The 27909-nt window shown below is 40.7% G+C and overlaps 1 protein-coding gene across 1 annotated transcript in view; it reads right to left on the bottom strand.

The window, feature by feature from the left end:
* Positions 1–27909, bottom strand: part of AGBL4 (ATP/GTP binding protein like 4) — an 895196-nt gene that overhangs the window by 133634 nt on the left and 733653 nt on the right. The window contains exon 9 of the mRNA XM_018072022.2: positions 22008–22119. Coding sequence (XP_017927511.1) covers positions 22008–22119 — 112 coding nt within the window. The remainder of the gene's footprint in view (positions 1–22007; positions 22120–27909) is intronic.

Raw genomic sequence — 27909 nt, 5'->3', positions numbered from 1 at the left:
AGAACTACTAAATAGCGGGCCATGACAGAGCAAATATCCAAAGAATTTCTCTGTGCCAGTTTTCAATCACTTAGAAAATTAATTCCCTTTTCTCTTTTAATTGGAAGGCTACTCAGGCAGTCTAAAAAAATCCCATACTGAGGAAAGTTTTCCCCTTAACTTATTTCTGTAAAGTTATACTGCTAAACCTTTGGTCAACACTAAATAAATCCTTTTCTCTTTGGGGCTTATGCAAGTCAAAAAAGATCTAGAAGAGAGCACAGAGTTAGGTGACAGGGAGGGGGAGAAATATGCTGGATTCTGATAATTGCTCTTCTCAGAATAAAGCGTTTCCAATTTATTACAGTTGGAAGGATTTGTGCTGCATAGAGAAAGCTATATCAGTCCATACATATTAACACAAGATTGGGCTCTCTATTATATCAACACTTTTCCAAAACAGACAGCAGCATGACTAATCTCAAAGCTCCAAAAAAGAAAGTGTCTCTTCTTTGTTTGGCCTCTGAAATCTTCCAAATATTTTAAAAAAAATGTTCTCTTCACCTCCTCCTGCTACTAGAAAAACCCACAGAAACCACAAACCGCAAACAACAACAAAAAATCCACACACACACACACACAAAGAAGAAAAAAAATCCCTGAGAGGAATTTAAAATAAAAGAGCTCATTCAAAAATAAAACACAAAGATAAAACCTCCAGTGGTAGATTCCTTCTAACTGGTGAATTTATTCTAAACTCAGAGCAGAGAACTGAGTAAAATAAAGGTCAGACCCTGTGCTGGGAATTCCCCTGACCTTTCAGGCTGCATCCATCATTGGTATTACACAGAACGTGCCATTTATCACACCAAACAGAGAGCAAATCTTTAACTCCTTTTCTCTTCCCAACAGTACAGACCCAACAATTATTCAGATTTTAAAATACAATCGATGTTTATCCAGCTCCTTTCTACAGCTCTGCCTCTTTGGGCTCCACTTCCAACCTCTGGATGTACAGCAGGCATCTAATGAAGCAGGGGGCATATGAAAACCAATGTGTCTTGGGGAGGTGGGTGTAAAGGGATGGATTAAAAATGCATTTGAAAAGACCTTTTAAAAATGGTTTGCTTTCCTACTGACACCTAGCTCAGTTGAATGATATTTGGGACAATCCTCTCCTGAATTCAGGATCATATACAGGGAAGCCTGTATTACCAAGGAAGAAGATGCTTTGGAAGTTTCAGGCCTTTAGATAGCATTAGGGAATTATTCTGCTACACTTTTACAGAAATTTGGCACCTGCATACACCAGATTTTGCTAGTTTTTAAGGATCCCTCCAGCTGTGAAACCATCATGGAATGGGCTGCTGCAAGCTGGATGGAGCAGCCCAGACCCTCAGTACAGAGCCTTGCTCATCACCACAGCTGAATTTCTCTCTGACACAGAAATCTCTCAGTTTATTCTTAACCCTTCTTAAAGCAAAGTATGGTCAGTCCAGGAGTGGAGACCAAAAGAAGAAAGAGAATATGGGGAGGAGCTATTGCCATGTGATCAAACATGAGTTCCAGTGATCAAACTAGCACTGCCCCTCCTCCAGGACTCTTCAATACTCATTCAAGAGAAGAAAATAAACAAGTGAGGGTGATGGGGTCTAACACAACCACGCTGGAAGTGGCGGAAAGGAAGCCTGGAACATCCTCATTTCCATCTAACTGACCTCCCGGGTTCACAGCTACACTCCTGCCCCAAAAATAGAGATATCCCCTGAGAGATCTGTTCTCTGGGATGCTCCAGCCAAGCTTTCCAGGCCTGGGCAGTGCATGGCAGGATTCAGAGCAAGCCCCCTTCAGCTCAGCGTAGGGATCTCTTCCTTCCCTAAAAGCTAGCAGTATATGCCTAAGCCACACAGTGCCCCAGTGCCACTCAGTGTCCTCTGCTTGCATTCAGTACACAGATTATCAGCACTAAGGACCAATCTGGGAGCTCCCAAGCTTCCCCCTCACAGAGAATGCAGGAAGACAGAGCAGTTGCCAGGATATTTATGAAAGGGTGCATGGGACAACTATATTTGCAGAAGGTTAAACAGCCTAATGCAAGATATGAGCACCTCTGTCATGAATCAATGATTAAAGTAGAGTCTCTTTCATCAAAAATCAGCTATCTCAACCATGGTAAATAATAGGCTAATTAGGCATCTGCTCATTCAATGTCCAAAGGGACAGGCCAGTTCCTGGCACAAAGTGAAACATCGGTTGCACCAGCGAAAAGTCCTTTTCAAACCTGTGAACCACCTACAGCAAAAGAACTCAGCTGCTTCCTTTGCCAAGGGATGCTCCCTACAGGCAGGAAAATAAAAGCACTTCCATCTTCTTCTTCCTGCTGTTAGGGCTTAGAAACTGCCCTTGGGTGGGTGAACCTGTCCAGTGTGACATGGACAGGAAACTTCAGATTAACTTTTAAAACACTAGTTGCTTAGAAAGGAAAAAGTGGGAAACCGAAATGGTTTATCTGCCCAAACATGTCAACTATAAGTTTTGAATTTTAAATACAGTTACAAGGGGATAGAATTTGGCCAGATTACAAAACAGGCAGGTTTGGTAACAACAGTAATCAGTTTTCCTTGCATGGACTCAACCATGACCTGCTTATGGCCCAATAATTTCTAGCAAAAGAATATGCTTCATTTGATTCCTGACTGCTCCCCTTCCATCAAATTAGGTTCACCTTCCTGTTCCCTTTGGCTCCATAGGTACAGCTTAACATGGAAATTGAGGTCTCGTGCTGTGGTGGGGACAGCAGCATGTTCCACAGTTGGTTGTGGCCATGGTACTGCTGCAGTGGGCAAATCCACTTGAATGACAGGCAGATTTAAGAGGAGATATTCTAAGACTGGTTGAAATAACCCCAGAACTGCAAGGATTATATTCCAGTAGGGAGGCTGCAGATCCATCTTTATTCAGAATAAATGACATTTCTTCCCAAGCAGCCTTATCTATCCCTCACACATACCTCTAAGATCCCTTCAAGCAGGGAAGTGCCGCTGCCAGGTGACTGAATACCTGAAGGCCACTTGGCACCAGGCAGCCCCTCAGGCAAAATTTGTAACTTATTTTCCTTTCTGACACACCTTTAAACACAGACAGGTAGAGTTTTTTGTTTCAAGATTCCTCATTTGGCTGGACACTGGATTGGAAGAAAAGTCTTCAAGGAGACAAGTCGGACACCCTCTACTATAATACTATAAGAATAGTCAGGAGCTCCCCTGAGAAGTCTAATGAACTGTTTGTTAGAAGATTTTCTGCTCTTAGCACACCACCTTAATGCATTAGCAAGGCTCTGTACTCTCTAAACTGGTCGTGTGCCTGCTGTGGCATTCCCTGGACTCCTGCATTGTCCCCTGGGACAGATTAGATTTTCCATAGCAGCTTGCAGCAGACTTAAAAATGGAAAGTTTTGCTAAATGCAAGATGGTCATGAATAACACAGAGAGTTTAATAACCTGTGTGTTATTTATTTTGCTACTAAATTCAATCCATCCACTTTATTACCTCCAAGGGTGTCACCTCACAAAATATGTCAAGCCTACTCAGTTATTGCCCAATGTACAGTAAAGCTTTTTTCCCCTCATATTCCATGAGGTTATTCAAAATTACTTTAAAATGCTTACTGCTACAAGAAGTTCAGGGGAATGCTAACATCCTCTCTGTGCCCTTCTGTCTCCATTTCTCTGGCTGGCTTTTTGTCCTCTTGTACCTTCACTGAAATTTCAGCAAGGTTTTTCATCCATAACCTGTCGGAGAGTTGTTTCCGAAAGCTACAATCCTCAAGGCCATTACCAGATACATTTTTAAAGATACTGTGAGAGGGGGAAAAAGAAGTAGCTCATCTTAAAAATATCCTCCCTTTGCAAATACAATTTCTGATGTCAAACTGTTACAACCAAATTGGCTCTTTCCATATTCTCAGTTTTTAAACATAAGTCACTTTACCCTTTGATTTTTGTATCTTATCCTCCTGCTCTCCTTTAACTTTAATGCACAAGGACTGAGTAGCACTGTGGGAAAAGTTTGGACTACAATATTGGTTCAGATGAGCAGTGGAAACTTAAAATAAGTTGAATTTTACTGGTACTGAAATAATAAAGCTCAGAGAAATTTAAACAACATTCACATGCTTGCTTACCAGAACTATTTATTTTGTTTACAAAAGTGACAGTCAAAGTAGCCTAATTTACAGATGTTCAGAAACCAAGTGCACCTTCCCATGCCCAGGACTGATGGAAATCATGCTGTTTGTCTTTCAAAACTTCAGTATTGATGTTGAGATGCTTTCTAGGAAGCCAGATCAGAGATATTTGACCCAAACATACAAAAATAAGCAGGTTAGCATTTAGGGTTGGCTTTGGAAATAATTTTCCCCCAAAACCTGTGTTTCCCCATTTACATTTCATTTTAGAGGCTACAACAAAAGCCAACCACACATTCCAGTTTTCCTCAGACTTCTCCCAGGAACATTTCTAGGGAGTTTAACTGCTTCCATGGTCATTCCACGGTCAGGAATTTGGTTGAAGATGGCACAAGAAGGCCATTTCCAGGAATGAGGAGACTACAGTGTGCACTGGAAGATCCCACATGCGCTCCTCCCCTATCTGGGGACAAAGGGATTGAAGCCTCCTGGATCTGAGGGACTGACATTCCACATAAGTCCCTGCCTTGAAAACTGGGGGAAAGTGGGTGAACTGCAAGGCTGGGGCCTAAATAGAGGCTTGGTTAAACTCAAAATGTGATGTTGAGGAGAACTCTCATGCTCAGCCTAAAGAGATGCCAAGCACTAATTTTGGGGGTTTCACAGTACGTGGGGACTGAGCACTGATTTCAGAATGACTGTAAACATTTGCATACCCAAAGTCAGATCACTCTGCCCACTCTTGGTGAAAGGTCACAGCTCCCTAAGCAAACTTTTCAAGCTTCACCTGTGCATTACTACAACTACTCCACTAGGCTGAAGAAAACTATGGTGAGGGGGGAAACTGTACTTAGGAATTGAGAGTCCAATCTGTTCTGTCTGCAGTCTGTTCTATCAATTCCAGTCCAAAGGATAAAAATCCTAAACCACCCCATCAAGTCCCAGCGTGGTTCAAGAGGGCATTGACTTTGTTATTAACAAAATTAGCTGGGGTACAGAGCCAGTTAGCCAAAGTGCAGCTTTATTCTCTCTACAGGTTCCTGAAAGAGGGTGGCAGCTGGCAGTGCACTCCAGCCAACTCTCCATCACACAAGTTAGAGAAGGAAAATTCCTATCAGGTCTTCCAGTCACTCTCCAAGTTCCTGCAGGATGGCTCCCTACAGCTAACTCAGGGGCTGTGCTCCAATTAGCACAGACCCTTTTGATGCTGGCCAGCCTGCAAAGCCAGATGGCAGCTTCTCCTTGGCATTTTGGGCCCGGGTACCCGGTGCAGACCACAGCTTTTGTAATAGCCTGGTAAATGGCTCCCAAGCTTTATTTCAAATGCTCCAGTCTCTCCCTGAACTGCAGCATAACTAGATCCAATCATACATCTGAACTCCACAGGGAAGAGATGCAGATAAATTCCTTTGCAAAATACATAATCAACAGGAAAACAATGCATAAAACCTACTATAGGTATAATATATGTATAGGCACATACACATACACTTTTCCTACTGCTCTCAGTGCACAGATACTAATGGGTTCAGGTGATAAATCAATCTGCAGGGCTAAAAGCAGTCACAGCAATCATTTACAGCTTCCACTGACTTCATCAGAAGATACTGGCATTCTCAAAACATGACTGAAAACTAAAATAATGTTTTACTTGGATGAATTTCTCTGTTCCGGTTCTAGCAAACTGCATTTGAAGTTATTTTTGCTAATAACATAAAATCACAATGTCTGTTATAATATAAATTTTCATTGCCCTTTGCTATTACAGTACTGCTGAAATCAACAAAGTCATTTACAAACACTCTGTACAGAATCTCACCTTGTTATACAACAGTGGTATATATCAGTTTGACTAACACAGACAATAGCTGCTAAATATTTGGTTTTCCAGAGAATAATCCACTACTATGACAGCTGTAAAACCCTTGCAATAATGGGCAAGATTGGACAGGGCTCCTTTCACTACTTCTCCAGGTAACACACTCCAAATCACACTTTCCAAGGGTTTCTAGAGGGCAACCGAGCAGTTCACTGCCTCTCTCCCTCTAATCTTGTTAGAAGGTAGCCATGCCACTTGGAGAATGATCTTTGGAATTAACAGACTAGAACAAGGACGAGATGGGAACAAGCAATCAGCATTTTCCAGCTCTCAAGGAGCAGGAAAAAAAAAAAAGAAAACAGTTTTCCATTTGAATCAGCTATTCCATCCTCCACCCTCAGACTCTGTGGGGAAAAACCCCCAACCTATTAATCTAATAGATAATCTACAAATAGATTAGCTGTTTCCTCACCACCACCCCTACCCAGCTATAGTCTCAGGCCTCTTGCTTTTAAAAATATTCTAAAACTCATCGAAGTATCCTGTCATGGTGAGACATATTCATCATTGCAGAGCTAGAAAAATAATTCTTGTTTCAAGGGACAACTGGGGTTTTGTGCTAGGAAAATCAAGTACACAGATTTAAACTGTTTTCTAAACAACGAGCCAAATCCCCCAAGCAGTATTAGGAGATTCAGCAGTTCTCACTTCTACAGCTCTACTTGGAGTTGTCGCAAGTAAGAGTCAGGCTCAAAAGCTTTTCTCCTGGCTTTTGCTTTCTAGTGAAAATTCCTTGTTGAACTGAACAGGCAAGGAGACGATGAAGTCATTTGTTCAGAGCTATCAGGCTGGACAACATCTCACCTTCCTCACTCTTCTTGCTCCTGGCTCAGGGTAGCCTTAGTCACTTCGATAATGTTTTAAAGGAATGGAGTTCTCAGTTATTTGAAAATGAAATTCATAGGTGGTTTTGCACAGCACTGTCATTGTGACTTTTGTTTCCAAACAGCCGAAAATTAGTCTAACCTTTAAATGTTCCTGCATTGCTCGGCAGTCAAAACAAACATGACAAAAAATATACTCCTTCTAATTTTAGAAGCATCCAAGTCTGACATATGCCAGATTCTGACACATGCCATTTTCCTTAGTTACCAACATGTGGCATCCTGCTGCTCTAGCTTTCGCACACCGAGGCTGAGGGATGATGGAATGTGTCTGCTGATGGCAGTAATAGTCTGGTACCCTTAGCAACATTTGGCGAACTGTGAACCTTTGCTTACATCAGGCCAGATCAATACAGCCATTATCAAGGGACATAAACAGAATAAAAAGCTGTCTCTATTGCATGAGTTAACTGCAGCAAGAGGAGAACATCCAGTTCCTGAAGGGCAGACTCACCAACCAAGCACAGGCAATAATGTTTCCATAGACTACAAGTCATCAGGGAGGATTAAATCTACGCCTGCTGAGATTTAATTCTACAGTGAGTACCCTTTTTGGGGGAAGTCATAAACCACCACAAATTCCCTAGCAGAAGGCCAATACTGAGATGAAGGCAGTTTATTTTCAAAAAATACAAAACAATAGATTAGCTGGACTCAGAACCGAAATAGATTTTTCTTGATGTACATCTAAGTAAACAGCCTTCAAATAGCACTCCACTGATGGGGTCTTTTCCAGAGGTGACTGCATTTCAGCAGGGCATAAACTGGTTCCTAACTTGCATTTAAACTTTGGAACTCAGTATATAATGAGACAGGACAGGATACTATTTCAGAAGGTGCTATTAAAATCCAAACCTAAATGCGAGATATTCTACAGTTAAAAACTGATCTTTCAGTTCATAAATAAAAACATTGAAAACAACAACCTATTCAACAAAATAAAATGGCAGTAGTAGTAGCATTACTTTTTATGCAATGTTATTAATCAGGCAAAAGCACCGATAACACCAAAAAACCCCCATCAAATTCTATACATCAACACGTAAAAAGTGTTGTTGTCTACCTTGACTTCAGCAAGGCTTTTGACACTGTCTCCCCCAACATTCTCATAGATAAGTTTAGGAAATTGTTCAGATTAGATGAATGAAGTTCAACCTCAACATAAGAACTTTACCTTGCGGGTGGCAGAGCACTGGAATAGGCTGCCCAGGGAGGACACAGACTCTCCCCTCTCTAGAGACATTCAAAACCCAGCTGGATGCATTTCTGTGTCACCTGCTCTAGGTGACCCTGCCTTGGCAAAGGGATGGGACTAGATGATCTCCAGAGTTCCCTTCCAAACCTAACAATTCTGTGATTCTTTAAACAAGACACAAACACCGTGAGGAAGGAGGGAGCAAAGCTGCATTGGTTTTGCAAACTTTGCATGCAAATTATTTTGCAGAGCTCCCCTTTCAGCAATATCAAGAATTGTTGATTCCTCCTCCCTGCTGCACATACTCCACGGTGTGCGTTCATCGTAACTTAGATTTTGCTGTTTATGCTCAGGCAACCCTCTGTTTCTCCCAGATGTACATTTATGTGAACCAATGGTTAACAGTCCTCATAATGTGATCCTTCCTCCTATTCTTACCATATTTTGAGAAATAGTGAAATGATTACCAGCATTGTCTCTAAAGGAGTCACCCTGGAACACGAGCAAACCCTGCAGAAATGAAGGAGGCAGCTCACATGTCAGAGTGCCCCTGGCTTTCAGCACACTCAGGCAGATTTATCACATAAAGTATGGTCAGATTCTGCAGCTCAGGCCATCAAAATGACCCAACTCAGTAATCTTGCTCTACACTAAAGTTTCCTATATGTCAGTTCCCAGAAGGTAGATATACTGAAGAGAAAAAAATAAATTTATTTTTTGAGGAAAAAAAAAAATCATTTCAAGAAAACCACCTTACCAGCACAGGGATGGAGTTTTGAAGATATTTGGTGAAAGATTTGATATTCCAGATGCTCTTGTGAGATAAACCCTCTAAGCTCTTTTAGATCAGTCATTTTCTCTAACAGCTAAGCCACCAGAAGTTGGGGAAGCTCAGACTTTGATGCCCATTTAGGAAAACCATGATGGATGATATTTAGTACTTTGTAACTCAGACTAGATTATCACGGTGATTCCTGTCTGCTTTTAAAAACCTATTGATCCACTGGTGTCAGCACTGCAGAAGACAGCAAGTAGAAGCTTTCAAAATTCTTACAAGAAGGGGGCTATTGCTAACTTTGATGCGGTAAAATTCCAACATCGTGATGTATCTCCTGACAAGAAGAAAATTAAACTCCTGCTAATTAATACATTAATTTTAATTGGATTTTTCACAAGGCATAGAGTAACCAGATTCTGAAAAGATGACTGAATGCATCCACACAGGAAACATCGATCTATCGTGTTAACTCCAACTTGAAAGATTTAAGCTACCAATACAGTTTTCTTGTCTGAAGAGCCTTTTCAGCAGTTTTGCATATAGTGGTCCTCTGGGCTTGGGAGAGTTTCTAAGCATATACTAGGGAAGGTAGTCAGCAGAAAAGCTTTAACAAGAGTAGGAATTAAGTCTTGTTCCAGTGCAGCTTGAGCAACACTATGAATAGGTCACATACATCATGAAAACCAGCCATGAAATATAAGAACTTGCAGCCATCCAGAGACTGATTAATGATTCAAATAAGCAATCTCTTTGCATAATTGCACTTAGGGAACATTATAGACACAGACCCCATTCAACAGCTTAAACTGGGCTCTAGATCAAGAAAACGTATGCAAAACTGCAGGGTTGCTGCCTGCAAAAGCCAGCTAGTAATGCTACCGGCATTAAGCTATTTTTGATGCCTATGAATCTAAAAGTGCAGTTTTTCAAGTTTAAGAAAAATAACAACTCTGGAAGCAGCTCTGCTACATTATAATCCTCATAGGATGAGTTTGCAGAAGGCAAAGATCCTGGCAACCTGAAATCATAAAGGATATCTATTATACTTTTCAAAAGAGCAGCAGTATTATTCATTCAGCTCTAGCCATCCACTCTGCAACTAAAGCCTATCTGCCTAAAATATCCCAATTGGATCCATTAGTTTCCTTTCCTTTAAGCTGTCAGGCAGCCACTGTATTCTTTTCACAGGATTCCTGTTCTCCGGCCCAGGCTCTGGATGGCACAGTAAACCAGGCACAAGACGAAAATAAGCAGTGGAGAATCCTATCTACAGGATTATTTGGGATTACTGTTTTGGAATGACACATGCCAAGAAATCAAGGGACCTATCCTATACCTCTGTGTATTGTCACAAAGACAGTATAATGGCCTTCACTGAGGATAATGATCTTTTATGTAGGGAAATCATATTGTCTGTAGGTTTTTCCCACTCAAAATACACTTTCACTTTTTTTTTTTTTTTCGATTTAGCAATGCTTTATGGCACTGAACAGTAACTCCAGTAAGGTTCAGGTAGCCCCAAACACCAGAATCACAGGAATGCAGGAGGTAGAGGAATGCAGGATAGAACAGAGCTCTCTTTTAGGCAGAACAAACTACTATTGTTTGTCCATAAACCTGATAGTGCCAATCCAGCCATCATACAGCCACCCTTCTACTTTATTCTTGGAAGAGTACAAGAGACTGTCAGAGAGCAGCAGCAGGAGCTGTGTTTTCTTTGCCATGCATAAGCTCCTGAAAGAACAGCCACCCAGAGGTCCCTGAACGTGGGCAGCACAGGGTGTTTGAGAAAACAATGCAAGCAAAAGCCCACATATGTCAAAAATAAGCACAAAAGGCTCATGTCATCCAGTGACAACTTGGATTCTTAACTTCTTTAAAATCATTTGGTTAGAAACTTTACCAAAGCTTTTCAGAAATTCAAAATACGCAATAGGTGGTGGATTGCCTTGATCTTCATGCCTGTCAATTCATCCAAAAAAGGCTAGCAGATGTATGAGGAATAAATTCCTCTTCCAAAATGAAAACTACCATTAAGCCACTGTTATCCATGTTATCTGACTTGTCCCCTATAAAGAGCAGCTCTAATTTGGGAATTCCCTCTAGGCTCCTCACTGTGAACACCAAAGCAAATAACTCATTTAGCTTTTCTGCAAAGACCTTATTTTCCTTGAGCACTTCTTTTACATCTTGATCATCTATCAACCTTATAGACCTTCAGGCAGGCTTCTTGCCTCTGATGTGTTTGAAAAAGTTTTTATTATTAGTTTTTATGCCTTTAGCAAGTTATTCTTCAAAATTGTTTTTGTCCTCTATTATTATGGGTTTGCATTTAACTTGCCAGAGTATACTGGGGTTTTTTTCCTTAGTTCATTTGGGCAAGACTTCAAAGGGTATCCTTTAATGCTAATGACCTTCTTCAGTCTAATAATCCCCTTTGCTAACTTCTCATGCAACCTTTTATAAAGTTGTGGAGTTTTTCAAATAGGGGTAAGACACTTACTCTCTAATGGTAAAGCTGCAAAAATGCATTTCTACAATGGTGATTTTATATAGCTGCCATGTCACCCCAAAGTGTTATTTTGTTCTGTTTTGCCCTCTTAGCTACCGCTTTTAGTTTTCTTTTCCATTTTATGTTGGTCCCCTTTCAGAAGTATGTGCCAATCTAAGGTCTTTTTGGCTTTTGTACTCCACCAGGAATGATGAATTTGAGCATGTTTATATTTATTATTACAGAACGTTTCTTTGACAGGTACATCTTCAATCAAGACTTAATCCTTGCTCAGGGATAAATAAAAAAAATTTGCTCTTCTCTTTCAGGCTCTGATTTCTTGCATCAAGAAGATATCATTTTTAAAGGGTATAAATGCAGTTTCTACATCAACTTTAACCGTGACACTTAATCAGGCTCTGCCATTACTTTCTTTGAGTCCTCACTACCTCTTTGGTAATTCTGAGCATGATACCATAAAGTTGCTTAGTGCCACCATCCCATTTTGGCATGAAATTTTAATGCACAGGACTGTGAGATTGTTCAGTACTTGTTGATACAATTCCACTCCCTGCCTTTTTTTACTTTTATTTTCCCTTTTTTGCTTCTGAGCTTTCTTTTAACTATAATGTCATTCCTCCCCTGGCTTGGTTTCCTCTGCTATTCGTGTATAATTTTATACTGCTATTCCACTGCTCCCTGATTGAGATGCTATTATGTCAAATATCCTCATTTAAAATCAGCATTTCACTTTACCCATCTTCACTGCATACACTGGGCTAATTGTCCACTGGCTCTATTACTGCTATCTTGCACCAGTAGAATAGCATGAACAGACATAGTTAGGTCAAACACTTGGCCAGCTGTCTGTAAATCATTTTTGAATACTAAGAGCTCTTTTGTATTAAATAAAAAAGCCCTGGCAGTGACTTTGCCCCTGTGTCTTAAAAGGCAAATGCAATCCCAGGTGGAAAACTGAGCCACATGAACAAAGGGCATGGTCCCGATGCCTTCTGAAGGAGGAAAAATAAAATGGATCAGCTCATTCCAGGCATTCCCACTTGCATCCTGTGAGAAGCCCCTTCTCTAAGAAGCTCTGGCAAGAGCCAGCTGGAAATGCCTGCTGCATCGTGCCGGAGCTCATTCTCCTCAGTGCTCATCACTTCAAATGCAACCACTGACTGAAGCAGACTTGTCAGTGACCTTGACTCTGACCCAGTTTATAGAAGCACTTGGGGAAGGAGCAGAAGCGAAGGGGGAGTTTTTCATAAGTGGCTAAAAGAAAATCTCAAACTCTGTTTCTCACTGAAAAGCAGAGAAGAGGAGGAGAAACATGAAACCAGAATTACTGAGGAGGAGTTTAATCATGTCTTCCAGACTCAAGGAAACTCTCAACGCAGCACTGAACATATCAGCCACTCCCTGATTAATGCTACTTACAATTTAAAAAAGCAAACAACAACAAACCCTCTCTCCCCAATGCAGATATCAAGAAGAACTTGATAACATCACATCTGTAAGAACTACAGAATGTAGAAGCAGGAAGAAGATGCAAAAGAGTGGGAAAAGAATCCATACTGAGCCCCTCTTGTACACTCAGTCCAAGACAAAAATGTGAGTATTACATAAAGGGAATATTTTCTTCCATTGGCAAGGGGTAAATTCTTTGAAGAGACGGCTCTGATTCATCAGCAGGGTGCTGGCAGATGCCCCTAGAAAAATAGAGAACATGGCTGTATATCTTCAAAAAACTATTTTAGGAGACACTATTTCCTCAGAGGGATATTTGAGTTGTGTTCAGCCCTCTAGGCACATCCCAGGAAAATACAACCATGTTTTGATGGTAGAGAGGATACTAAAGCTTTGATGGATAATATTTTGATCCAAGGTAAAAGAGAGGAGTTTGACTAAAGGCCCTAAAGAGCTGTGGAAAGAGACAGAGATGCTGAGCTGAAACTAAGAAAGCAACAACAGAAGTTCCATGTAATAGCAATAAAACACCTGGAAGAAAAGATAAGGTGTACAGTAGATCACTGCAAAGTGGAGGTCATAACTAACATGTTTGCCCCAAACTAAAAACAGCAGCACAAAGATTTCTCGGAATGGCAAACTACTGGAAAAAGAAAAACAAAACACATGCCTGATTTAGATGTTTAGAGCAGCAATGTGCATGTTACTGCACGCAGATAACCTAAGTCACAGGATGCAAATATTAATACAACGTGAGAATATTAAAGAGTTAACTTTAATATTTTCTACTTATCTATAAATATGATAGTAAACCACGCTAATCTTTCTACAGTGTTTCATGGAGGAGTCTGAGTATCATAGAGAACAACAGCTTGGAAGTTTCAGGTACAAATGAAAACTGGCCAACATTGTGTTGAAACAAAGGAAATTGTAGTCTCTGGGATTAAAACATTCCATTCTTCTTTGGGTTATTAATTTTACCTGACACTGTTCCTATTCTAGATAAAAATATTACCAAATGGGGATAGCAAGAAAACCCCATCAACCCATCAACTGTGTCAGAGATTACAACTATGGTGATATAATTAGCACGTTAAGTACAAACAGAGAGAAATTTGGGAGCTGTAGACACATTTCAGACACATTTCCTGGAGAGTAAGGAGTATTTGACAAAAGTACAGTGGAGCATCATCCAGAGCTAGATTGTGAGCGTGTCGGTGTGATCAAAACAAAACAAAATCAGCCAAAAAGCCTGTCTAGTTTAGATGAAATGTGGTTTATAATTCTCAAATTATAAATTTTGCTTAGCAAAAAATAAGGGGTTTAGCAGAGAGTCGCCTCAACAGCACATCCCTTCCTTGACTATCACTTTAACAAGGAGATCACAGTTTCAGGTGGAACTTCATCTAATGGTGTCCATGATTCCTAAAACATTACTAGAGAAATTATATATTCACTTTCATATATACACTTATACATATGAAGATTTACCCAGAGAAATTACATATTCACTTTTATATATACATTTTTATATATGAAGATTTACATGTTGAAAACTAATCAAAGAGAAGGGACAAAAAAATCATAGATTAATTGGAGATGAGAAGGAAATCTGTAGAGGTTATTGAGTGTATTCAATTGCCTCAAAAGAGAATTAACTCTATCTAAACTTTTTTTCAATAAATACCTGTCATAAAACCCTCCAGTGGCAAAGATTCAGCATCTCCTGCAAATAATCCATTCCAGTGCAAAAAAACAGCTCTGCTACTAGTAAATTTCTTATAATACAGTTCGTGTTAAAAGGACTGTGAGAAGGTTGCTAAGATCAGAAGCTGCTTTACCCAGCATAAAAACAGAACACAGTGGTAGATCACAAGAGAATGTTTATTCCAGAACAAACTGGAAGAATTTTTAAAATTACATGAAAGAAACTGAGGAGTTCTGAACTGCTACCCTCACAAAATTGCTTATCAAAAAATGCCATAGCTCACAAACTGATCATGCACATCGCATTTTCTCCTGTCAGCAGTTACCCAATATGTCCATATTTTACAATGGGATGAGTTTAAGGGGAATACTTTTACGCAGCCTATATGAAGTATAACATTATCTAGAGCATTAGTAGCTCCTATTATGCTAGTCCAAAAGGAAAGTGTGAAATAAAGTCAAAATCCTAAGCACAAGCAGAAGAATCAGACAATGATGGGTATATTACTCTACTAAATTAAACCAGTGGTGAAAGGTTATTCTCACTACTGTTTCCTTCAGCAGAGAACTGAAACAAGAATGATATTTGCAAACTATGAAAAAGTTACACTTCAGTCAACAGGGACTTGCAAGACAGAAGTGGTACAGGGTATTTCTACAATGTCAACAAAGCAGCAGAAGCATGAACATTACCATAGAAAGTAGCCACAGGGCTATCATAGCTGAACACATACTGCATCAGCAGAGGTAATCTCTCTTCTAATTTCAGGAGGAGAGAAATAAGAGGCAGCATGTTGGCCATTTTGCCAGAGAAGAACTCAGAATAACATATACTACATTACACTGAGAATTACTGGCAAAGATGATGTCTCATGACAGCTGTTTTGATGTCAGAGTGAAAACCATCAGGTGCAAATGACAACTCGGAATATCTAAGGGACTATGTGAACATCACTCTCTAGTAGGTTGTTAAAATTCAGTATTGAGTTAAAAATGATTATTCATTACTATTGTGTGTTTCAGCTGGGGGAGGAAGTCCAAGAGCTCTGCTAACAGCAAAATGGAGCCAGGTATGTTATGCTACAGATCTCATTACCCTATGTTAATCTGTTATGACTCCTTCTACCAGATGAAGCAGACCTCAGCTGATCTGTTTGGCTCTGAGTGATTTTTGAGCAATATCAAACCCCAATCAACAGTCTTTCCAAACATTTATTAACATCCAAACTGGCTTCAGCTAGAATGAGAATTGGCTCATAATTTTTCCAGTGAAATATATTCAATTTTGTTGCTCCAGTTTATAACAGGAGCAGGGGAGATGATGAGAGAAAAGAAGAATTTTTGAAAAGAAAACAATTGCTTCCAGTCATTCAAATGTTATATTGAATAATACTGCTTGTGGGCTTATAGCATTAGGAGCCTAAGTGTACAATTTTGATGTGAAACCCTTGCAAAAATTGTTGTTATACTTTACTTGTCAACTACCCAATATCACATTGATGATAATACTAACAACGTCGTTTCAGGAGATGAGTGGAAGTAGAGCCTCTAAGACTGACACATTTGCAGGACTGACAAAAATAAAATTTATGACACTCTCCAGCAAATCACACTGGAGACCAGCTGCATTTTTCTAAATGTGGAGTTGTCTGGTAAAGCATGTGGCACTGCCCAAGGCAGAGGGGACAGGAGGTCACTAAAGCAACTCAAGTCACTAAAGCTGCTGTTAGGAATAGTTGCAACCTGCAAAGTATCAGTTACAGGATTCTAAGTCTATATTTTGTGACCTAGTTTTCCATAAAAGTGGAATGCTTCCCTCAAAATAGGGTACTGCCTGTGCAACAAGGGATACTAAAGACAAAGAGCCTGATTTCCATCTCTGCAAAAGTTCAGGATAATGAAGAAACTGGGGGGTTGGATGTGCTACATGCGGATCACTCCCACAACACCATACTTTGAACATGGCTCCTGCACAGTCCTCTTCTTGATAGTTCACTCTAGATGCTGCTACTGGAGGCCTAGAAAAGAAGTAGGTGGAACAGCAGCATTGACAGTGAGTAGCCTAAACAGTTCTGAAACACAACAGTAGGCAGAGGGGCAGGGACTGAGGGCATTAAGAGCTGAATTGCATCTTTGAAAGAATTGGGAAGTGGTCCAGAGTGGTAAGAACACGTGCAACCTCCTGACAGGGATGAGCTCAGCACCAGAATGAGAGAAAGAGAAGGTCTGTGAGTTGGCTATAGTCTGAGAAAGTTGGTTATATTCTCTCTATGAAGAGGAGCATAGTCATCTGCTGAAGAATCCAGTCACATTGACTAACCAGACAAATGTTAATTCCCCCGTACTCTTACTGCTTGCCCACTCAAGCCTACCTGGAAAAGCAAGGCCTCCCGAGAGACAGGAAGATTGGAAACATATACTTTTGTTCAAGTCCAAGCAGGCACATGGGATATTAAAAAAGCCTTCTCAAAAACATAAAAGGTGTCATTGACCCTTAAATAACACCCCTGATGCCTGCAGTATTATGTTTACTCATCCTTTCTTATTACTAATTCTGCTGTGAGCAGATACCCCCAAAGCCCACGGGCTCTTTCCCTCCCTCATGCCTGTCCACAGCAACAGCAGATTGCCATCCTCCATCAGCTAATTCATCAGTCCTGGTGGCAGACGTCTGTGTGGTGGACCTAAATGTTCCAGTCCAGCAGATGGCTCAGAGTTTAGCATGCTGGGGCTTCATTTCAGCTCTATGTTTTGCTTCGAATCGATGAAAACTTTCACCCAGAATAGTATTAAAAGTATGCAAAGGCTGCAACATCAAGCACTCCGAAGTCAGGAATGGATACAGAAAAGTTACTTAAGCAGAAATAATTTAAATTTTAGTACATGTGTGCATGACAAAGGAGATGATAATTAAAAAGCACATCCCAGGTGAGTGGTTTTTTTGTTTTCTTTTTGGTCATCATTTTGTTTTCTCTAGTTCACTCAGGTCACAAGGTGAATAGCATCTAGCAAAGGAATCATTTGCATGTAGGACTTCAGTCTCAATGACAACAGGACATGGAAAACAGGCAGAATAGAAGAAAGATGGAAGAAAGAAGACAAACTCTAGTGTTGCAGTGTGAGTTCCTGGGAGCACTGAATCCCATTTCTGCATTTTCATTTGGGAGGGGCAAATTACTAGAAATAGATTCATTCCAAGGAATCAGTAGCTACCTATTCTTTTTCTTCTATGTCCTAAGAACTCCAAATGACAGAAACAGTCTATCCCAATCCTCCTTACAGAAGGAAGAGGTAGAAACAAGACAATGAACTTATCAATCTTTGCTGAATGACATGAAACAAATCTGATTCCAGGCATCTTAAATCATCTATCACAAACGAGTAGGTACTTCTGATCATAACTGTCTGTTTGTTTTCTATCCACACAAGGATAACACATTTATCTCTCGTAGAGGTCCCCCCAAAAAAAATAATTCTATCCTCAGAGCAGGATCTCAATAGCTCACAGTAAATACAGGACAAGGCAGCACAATGAACACTGAAGCTAAACCAAAATGCTGAATAGCTGCTTATCACGTGGAAGTTTTCCATTTGGAGAACTAGGTGAGGCAGGGGTCTAGCTGGGAGAATAACATGAGCCCCTGTGATTAAAGGCCACATCACAATGCACACAGTCGAGGGGACTGAGCTGGCACTGAGCACACTACCTGAGTTCACTCATTAAATCTGTTTTAAAGAGTGCATTTGCTTGTTGGGAGAAGTGCTGGATGGTCACATGGAACCTGTCTGACAACCAAGCAGTTATGCTGCTCTCTCTGTGTCTGAGGCTTCATGTTAACCCAGAGGTAAGGACTGATCCCTGTTGACCACCCCAGTCTTGACCTTGCCAGTACTGACCACTTGATCCCCACTCCAAAACATTAAAGCACCTGTTTAACCATAAGCACAAAAGGAACATTGCTGAATTCAATCAGATTGTTCATGTGTTTCGATCTAGCTGTGATTACCTGCTTTATTGGATTCCTTGCCTAGGATATAGACATTCATACTCCAAATACCTCTCGGCGTGAAGTGTGTTACCAGGCCCAAGCACAAACTTTTGGATCCACAGTTCAGCTGTTGGAATGGCTCATATAACATGCTTTAACATACTTAAAAGTCAGCTGAGTTGTTTTAAACAATACATTCATGTTCAGAGCTAATTCTGCTAACCTGCTCCAGCACAGACAGGGAAACCATCAACATGTGTCATCTGGTGGAACGGGGGAAGACATTGCTCTCTATATGGGCAGGGAAAGGTGCTTATGAACAGAAACATCTCCAGCCAACAGCACATGATCAAGAGTAGTAAGTCTGTCACTTCAGTGTCATCTGCAAGACTGATACCACTAGAAAGAGCTGAGAACATCCCTTCACTTCGTGTATGCCAACACAATGACAGTGATCATCAGAGTGATTCTGTCAAAATCAGTGATGTGGAGATCAAAAGCTTCCTATTGTTCTCGCATTTTTTGACCCATCTACTCCTTCCTAAGGATGATAGGGTCATTATGAAATTCAAAACACTTTAAAAATAAAATAAGCACACTGTAAAAGCCAGAAGAACAGTGAACCACAGGTGCTTTGGTTTATTTTTATACAGTAACTACAGCAAACACTCAGCCTTGGAACACTCAGTGCTGGAATCACTGTAGTTGTGTGTGTGCCTCATACCCACTTCACTTATTTCTGAGTCAGTCATCCTCCCTGCTCCAAAATGAACTTTTTTTCAAAGGAAGCAGCTTATCTTCCATACTGCAGAGCAGAAGAAAAATCCTCCTATACAGCAATATTTAAAACATGGTTTTATGGTCTTATGGCAGCTAATTTTCCTTAAGTGATTTAAGGGAATGAATACATCTAAAAGTGTTGCACTGAGCTGTTCTGCAATGCCAACATGAAGTTAAACTTCCTCTGCTTTAAACAGTCCAGTCTTCTGTGGGCAGCCTCTCATGGCAGATCTTGTCTGGAATGGGAGGGATGAAGGTTATTTTTCTATTACACTATTTTTCAGGGAACTGGACCTTGCATTTTACTTCATTTCATTTTCCCAAGTGTGGGAAGACCTCAGGTGAGGAGAAGGTGGCAGGACAGATATGTTTAAATGCATAATCCCTGATCTGATGCAGTTTGACACCAGTCCTCCTGCAGCTGGTCACCTCTGCATGCAGCCAACCATCTATCATGTATTACTCATCTGAAAGTAACATTCTACACCTGAAAAGTACTTAACATTTTTAGCTGCCTGAAAGAATTCAAAGCAGGTTTTATTCTGGCACTGTCAGAACTTAATAAAAACAATCACTGCTAAAGCAGGATGGTGCATGCACAGTCCCATGCCCTCTCAGTGAGGAAGCTGGCATTTTTGTCCCAGCACTTTGGATATGGTCTTTCCATACAAATATTACTGGTATCAGAGGGACTAAGACCCTGGTATTGCCTGAAAACAACAGTTATCCCATATACTGCATTATATTGCTGAGCATCCCTGGAACTGTCAGAAAGGCTGGTGTTGACTAAGAGATGATAAAACCAGACAAGAAGGTTTTTTAGTGAGTAGCTAATTCACTGGGAAATGGAATTCTGGAAAGCAACCTGAACTTTGCTGGTACTTCAATCCAAAAAAATATAATTTCTAAATAGTATTTTTAAAAAAATAAATAACCCTGAAAATGAAATGTTACACTTGTGTTTGAAAGGCTCCTTTTTCTTTTCCTCCAAAAGAAATGAACTGGAACTGGTTCATCTCAGGTTGATCACTGGGGAGGGGTGGGAGACAGAGAGATTGAGGAAAAAAAAGATTTCCATTTCAGACCAATTCTGACCAAACATTTCTTTTGATTTTTCATTTTACCCACCACAGCAAATTAATTCATTCTTCACACACAGGGCAGCTGGAAACTACCAGAATTTTCAAAGCTGCCCTAGAAGGGGATGACGCTGAAAACAATTTCCCCCTGCCTCCAAGAATAGCTTTATTTTACTGACAGTGACTTTTAATAGCACCAGGATTTGTTGCCTTACTTGCTACAAGCATTTCCCTACACCTGAACTCCTTGTAATATTTAAGCATCTCTTTATTTTTGAAAGAAAGCTTTCTTCTCAAAGCAGTCTGTATGCTCTCTCCATCTTCTTAGAAGGCAAATTGTCTTGCTATTTGGGGTAGAAAACAGAGGAAGGACCAGGCTGGCTCTAAAGCTCCTTTCTGTGCCTTCCATCATCATCATCATCATCAATCTGATACAGCTTTGGAGCCTTGGTCAGAGACACAATGCTAAGTGCTGCAGGAACTGACTAGAAAGACAAATTCTCTGCCAAACAATTAGCAGTCTAAGAAAATATTTTTCATGCAATTGGATTCCACTCTATATGTAAGGATCTTATCTATTAACCTATCTTCCTTGTACCTAAAACCTCTTCTGTACAGGTATTACTACTAGGTGGAAGATAAAAAGTCCAATTAAGATGTATTGGGAAAACCAGGAGTTAAATTAAAGAAGGACTTATCCTATACATGATGTAGCCAGGGGTAAGAATCCTCTTTCTTTATTAGCAAGGCAAACCAGGTCCTTTTTCAAAGTAACAAAAAGGAAAAGAAAAAAAAATAAAAGGAAAAATTAGCAAAGCTTTAGGGCATTAAAGATCCAAATTCCCTCTCCGTAGTGGGAAGCAAAAAGAAAGGACAAATACCAGGAATTCTACAAGGAAAAAAAATCATAATCTATAAAATCTCCTCTTATTTTTTGGTAGTGATTTTTTCCTACCCATCTCCTTTTTTTTTTCAGCAGTTTTTCTTAGGTGCCACGTTCAATAATCCTTCTGCGCTTTGATGTCAAACATTCAATAGCTGTCTGCCTCCCTCCCACTCCTCTTCTCCATATTCTCCGCAATCCATCTCCTCTGATTAGCTAAGATTTCACCTTCAAGAACACCTCTGCTTCTCCGAGTGAGCATGACTGTGTGCGTGCGTGTTTATATAATATTTGCAAATATTCTCCCCCTCCTGCACTGCATGTTACACAGCAACCCCTGCCAGAGCTCCGGATTAAGCATCAATGCCATTCCATAATTCAATTTGGGGGACCTGCTGTTTTGAATCCGGCTCAGAGCATGAGAGCAGCTCGATTGAATTTAGACCCTGCTTGCAGAATTATTTCATATTTAATCCGAGCTGAACTTCATTTCACTTGCTCTCTCCACTTCTGATGCTTCCTGTGACAAAAGACACAAATGCTGCCCGATCTCACGCGGTGTGTGTGTGCTTGCTGACTTCTCCCTTATTTTGGTTTACCACTGGATTAAACCACGTCAGAGTTACTTGCACCTCACACAACCCTGCAGCGAGGAGGAGTTGGTACCTCAGCAAGGGGTTGCTCTGGCATCCCCTTTCCCCACTCACCGGATTGTTGTACATGTCGATGATGAGCTGTTTCACTCCGTGCAGTGTGGGATGAGCCCAAGGAGATGGATTTGCCCAGTGCCGGTTTAAATCGAACCCCATCAGGGAGCACCTGCATGCACACAAAAACAAACACACACAAATGACATGTATGGGCTGCAGCCTCTTCTGGGTTCTGCTGCAGAATTAGGGCTATATTCTGCAGCTGATGTATTTAAATGTGTTTTTCTGATGGGAAAAAGCAAATACTCTCCTGAGGTAAGACTGCAGTAATGGCCACTTTTAGAAATAATGTGACCAGCAGAATATCACTGAAACACCTTTGGTAATTCGGCCTTCTTCCCCTCCATACCACCTGTGCTCACTCTATCCTTTGCCTTTTTCCAGCTTGGCAGGCTGGCTCTGGAACAGTCTGCCTGACCTTTGAGGTCCCCTTCTCTTCCATGCTCTGGCTGAGGGTCTGTAGCTACGAGGGTGATTCATACACTGCACCACCAGACCTTTAGTTTGCCCTCAGTCAGGCTTTGACTCAGCAAAGCTGTAAAGAGCATTGTAATCGATGGCCGTTAAGTAGGTGCTTAAGGGTTTTAAAGCATGAATGTCATTGTTCCACTAACCCAGGGCCTCAGTCTCTCCCCCTCCTGCAATTGCCTACACAAAAGTTAGCCAACCAAGACACCAAGTTAAAATGCTTATTGGCCATCAAATCCTGTAAGCGTTGAAGCATGTATGCCACCTTGGCTTCCCCTTCCTGCCCTAACTCACATCCCTCTCAGTACATTTGATTCTGCTGCTCCCAGTCCTATGGAGTAGTATCCCATTCTTTGTGAAGTCCCACTGAAACTCAAGAGGCTGTCATTAGAGTGAACACAGGAGAAATTAAAAAGCTGGAAGTGGCACAAATAGGGGGGAGGTGGAAATCATGTCCCTTGCCTAGTGCAGAGATCACCTAGACAATCTGTGGCTACTGATACATGCAGGAAGAGAAGTCTCTCTGTCATCTCAAGCTGAGCTCAGGATCAGTGGACCCTAGGTAGATCTTACTCAGGCATTCTGTGAAAGACCACACAAATAATAAAAGCCCAGGTAGAGATGCAGCTTCCTCTATAGTAAAAACAAATAAACAAAAAAAATCAACCTCGCTCTAAGCCTTAAAGCTTCTTGAGGAAAGAAGAGCTTTCATCGATCCCCAGTCTATTACAAGCAGGTCTTTTCAGCTCTAATCTTTTAAACACGTCTATGCAAACAATAGAAATTTACTCCTGTAGTGCTATCCTTTGACAAAAATTTCTAAGGATCTGATGGCCAAAAGCCATAGGTTTAACTGGCAAAAAGAAAATAATATAAAAACTAAGAGCAGAGAGGTGAAATGCTAAGAAAAGCGAGAGGATGAAACCAGAGGTTGAAATTCATTTCCAAAACTGATGAATAAATATTTTCCCATGAACCAAAAGATACAAAGTTAATAGGACATTCTTTTGTATAAGAAAGAAATTCTGTGCTCCCTGGGCTGGGCTTAGACAACCCAACCATGAGGCTGTCTGGGAGCTCTGCAACTACCAGCTCTGCAGCTCCATCACTGCTGGACTGGATAGCTTACTGTCATGGAGAAGTCACCTCCTTGTCTTCCACTTCTGTGCTTGTATAGAAGACAGATGGATTTCTTTTCTGGACACTTCAAAAGCTACAATTCCACAGACAACTCTGTAAGTTGTCTCCATCCCACTCTAAAGCAATCCATATTGGATCGGATTTCTCTCTCTCTTCTGTTTGTCTTCATGTAAACTCTCTCCACTCAGGTCTACTAAATCTTATCTTCTTTTGAACTCATAGACATTAATAAAAATCAGAAGTACTTCCAGAGATGTAGGTAGAATTACACTGGGATAAAACTGGTAGAAGAGCAGAATGAGAGGAATAAGTTTTTCATTTAATAAAAGTGGAATCTGTCATGACTCTTACCATATTTTGGCACAGTTCCCAAGAAAACAACATTCTTACTGTACAAAAATTTTCTTAAGAGCTCAGAATCTGAAATTATATCCTTTTATATGGTTAGTGGGTCACATTTACATTTTTTAATAATATTTAACACTAATAACAATATAGAAAATGAGTATATTTTGATTCCATTATGTTCATCTCCAAAGCACATTGAATTGGCCAAGCTATGCGTGCCAAAACAAATTTTAAATTCATACATGGATTGTCAATATTAAATTTGGGGTTTGGGACCTTTTAGATAACCTTACCTAAGTCATCCCTACAGGGAATAGAAGTAAGCATTACCTAATTTTTGTAAGTTCCTAAATAAGGCATTGAAATTTGAAGGATTTGGATGTGTCATAAATGTCAGGTAAATGATGAATCTCATAGTTCATTTAAAGCAACAAGAACAGTTGAAAATAGTTGTTTTTACTTGAGAAGACTTTATAAACAGAAGGAAGCAATGCTTAACAAACAAGTTATTCATTTGGGAAGCTCCTCTGAGCTCTATTTAATAGGAATCCAAATTAATTTTCAAATATCATTTAGCTAGTCTTTGATGTTGTGTATCACATCTTTATCAATGTAACAACAATTAATTAAGTTTCTGATGTAGGCATTACTATTTCTTCCCAGTCTGGAAACAGTGCAAAGTTTTCTCCTCCCTCCCAGTTTTTAAGCCTTTTTCTTCTTTCCTTTTTGCCTAAAGACAAATTTGTATCTACCACATTCTCTCTTTATTCATCTGCTGCAAACTCATGGCCTCTCTAAGGAAACATCAAGTTGTGTTCCCTGGTACTTCAGATTTGATTATTGACTCTATTACATGTAGAATTGTCTCCCAAAGCTCACGTATATCAGGACATGACCAAAACATACGGCAAGAGTCTCCCACATGCCTCTTACAGATCCTGCATTCATTATATTCTTTTGCTCCCAGATGATGTGATCTCCCTTGTGGCTAATACCTCCAATGCAAGAGCTTGAACAGGATGACTTAAAAATTGCATCTTACACTGCTGTTTAATTCCTCCTCCCAGTTTTAAACCAGCTCATTTTTAGTACACTGTGCTGCTGGTTCTGCTGCTTAACTGTTTGCCTGCTGCTTCAAGCACTGGGTAGGTAAAGTAGAAATACAGATATAGTCTGGAAACAGCAGCTCTGTGGTGGGAAACAACTGTGTTCCAATACAATACATAATCTTTCAATATGAGATCAGCTCTCTTGCTCAGACTGCAAGTGTTGTCATTGGCTTCAATACACCTCACCTGCCTATAAGTGTTCCCCTAATTTTGAAAGTGCCTCCAGATCTGCCCTATACAGATTAGATTTATCTTGTTCAGTAAAAAAATTACAAGGGGAGGAAAAAACCCACCTAAATTATATCAAAGGGCTGATCTTGGAAAGGGAGCATGGAAAAACAAAAAATCAGAAGAGAGAGACTCCAAGAGATGCAAGGGAAGACAAAAGCAGCTTCAAAATTGGTGAGCATTGGAGGTTTTGCAGAGCAAGGGCACTGCAGAATATCCCATTCCATGAGGCTTAATGACCACACCCATCCATGCTCTTACAAATGTGGCAGGTCACATTGCCATGGAGCCCAAAAAGTGCTGGCACAGACTCTCACAGGTTAGAAAAAAGCACAGTCAGAAGTAGGGGAGCTTTTTATAACAAGCAAAGTAGCACCTGATTGTGGTTTTCATTCCTACTGTGAAAACCTGGGTTGTTTCTCACATAGTCATTGCTACCACAAAAAATTACATGTATGCAATTTAAAATATTTAAGCTGATAATAGTTGTTTGAATTTTGGTTTATGCTTGCTAGAGTTTGCTAGATATACAGACCACATACGATATTTCTGCTCTGTGACTGACTGTACATTTAAATCAGGTTCTGTGAATATTCTTGTTGAATTAGAATTCGTGTTTCATGAATGTTTCCAAGCCTTTTTCTAAAATTTCTGCTTTCTGTAAGTAGATAAATTTATTACAGTGTTTATAAATTTACATAAACACAGTGCAAATTCAGTCAAAGCAAATGAGTTTCAAAATTGCAATGGAAACTGAAACATTTTGCAGTATTCATCCCTCCCTACTTGGGAGGCAGCCAGATCTCAAGAGGTTACCAGCTCAACTCAGTGAAACCAAAGATGTTCAGACCAGCATGCAGCTTGCTGGGCAGTTATCTGGACAGAACCCCTTTGCCTCTGGGACATCACTGCTTTTAAGGATTTCTTGTGCAGCTGCTTCAGTGACAACATCCTTGTCCCTTTCTAGAACCAATAAAGATTCAGTACCAAGGCCAATGCTGGGTTTATTTTTTTAGGGCTGCTTCTCATTCTTTTAGGGTGTGCCTCTCCCTTCTGGAATCTCCAAGCTATAGAAACCTCCAGGAACTCTGCCTTCCTTTCACTTCAGTCCTCCCTCCCCTGCTCGTTTTTTCCAAACCATGTGAGTCTAAGTCTCTTACTAACAGACCCATTTCCACAAGGTGAGATATGGAGAATAATGGAGGAAAGGAGGTAAAGAAATCCTTTTTCACGGTATGTGATTTATTACAAAGAGAACTCTACACCCTTCCCTTCAGCTTTGTGAGGTTGCGTTGGTTCATTGGATCAGCACCAGGTGAATCTCCAGATAATGCCGAACACAAAGCAGGGAGTTCCAACCCACAAATGGCACTACCAACAGGGTGAGGATTTGAAATTGAAAAGGTAGTGGGGAGGGGGAGCACTCTTTTTTTTTTTTTTTTTCCCCTCCTGGGCTCATGGCAATAAGAGTGGAGACAGAGGGTAATTGGTCTCTATTGTTGCAGTTCTTGAAGCAAGAGTTATAGCAGGGAACTGCCATGAGACTGCAGCCTGCAAGAGCACGAAGGGAGAGCAGGTGTGCGGCGTGAGAGACTAAAGGCAAGGGCAACACACGGAAGATTTGCTTCTTTTAATAAATACCATTTTAAAACTGATATATTCACGACATTTTACAAATCAACTCTACACCTGCCATCAAAGTCAGGTCTTCATTAGTGTGCATTTCACCATTCGGGTGCTTGGGGTTTGTGATTTATGCATTTGCCTATTATTCATTAAAGAGGACTCATTCAAGCCCACATATTCTAAAGCAATTAGGTAGCAAGACATCTTAACACTCCAGCTACAGAGAAACCCCCCCCCCCCTCCCAGCAGATTCTCCTCCTCCCCAGCTTCCCGCATTTTTAATTTAGAGCTCTGGAAACCCTCACAAAGGCTATTTAGCAGAGCCACTGCAGAGTGCTCCAGGCGGAGCGGAGTGGCCGTGCATAGGAGACCAGCACTAGCTCCCAGAGACCACATGGTGGAGTAGATGTTTGCAGAATGAGCACTGCACAGCGTACTGACATAATTTTAAATCGTACATGACGGTTAAAGATGTGTTTCTCCATTTTCTGTGTAAACAATGTTAAATAAGAATAAACACAAAGGGATATTTTCTCTTTCTGATGAATACATGCATTTCTCAGAGCTGGTAATAGGCGCCACAGACACACACACCAAGGAAGACACACATCCCCACATGACAAGGGGCATGCTCTGATCTTCAGGATATATCTCAATTCTTGCATTAACTCTCCCCCCACACCCCAGGTCCTCAGCAATGCCAGAAGGATTCCTGGGCACGAAGCAGCATGCCAGAAACAAAAACTCATCCTGCAGTCAGGAGCCCTCCGCCCTGTGAGTGTGCCTGGGATGTCAGACAGTGAGATCCCATCACTAGTGCAGCTCACCCCTCAGGCTATCATAGGACTCTTCCCCCCTCCACATATTTTCCTGCAGGGTGCCCAGCCCAACTGTCAGTGCTTCAAGGGACAGGGTTTCCAGCATTTTCCCTGGGAGGCAACCCACAGTTTAGCAAAGGTCTCCCATAGGAAACTCATGCC

The sequence above is a fragment of the Manacus vitellinus genome, unplaced genomic scaffold (assembly GCF_001715985.3).
Source record: "Manacus vitellinus isolate BGI_N305 unplaced genomic scaffold, ASM171598v3 scaffold_21_pilon, whole genome shotgun sequence".
Classification (NCBI taxonomy): domain Eukaryota; kingdom Metazoa; phylum Chordata; class Aves; order Passeriformes; family Pipridae; genus Manacus; species Manacus vitellinus.
This window is presented reverse-complemented; position numbering and strand designations above follow the sequence as displayed.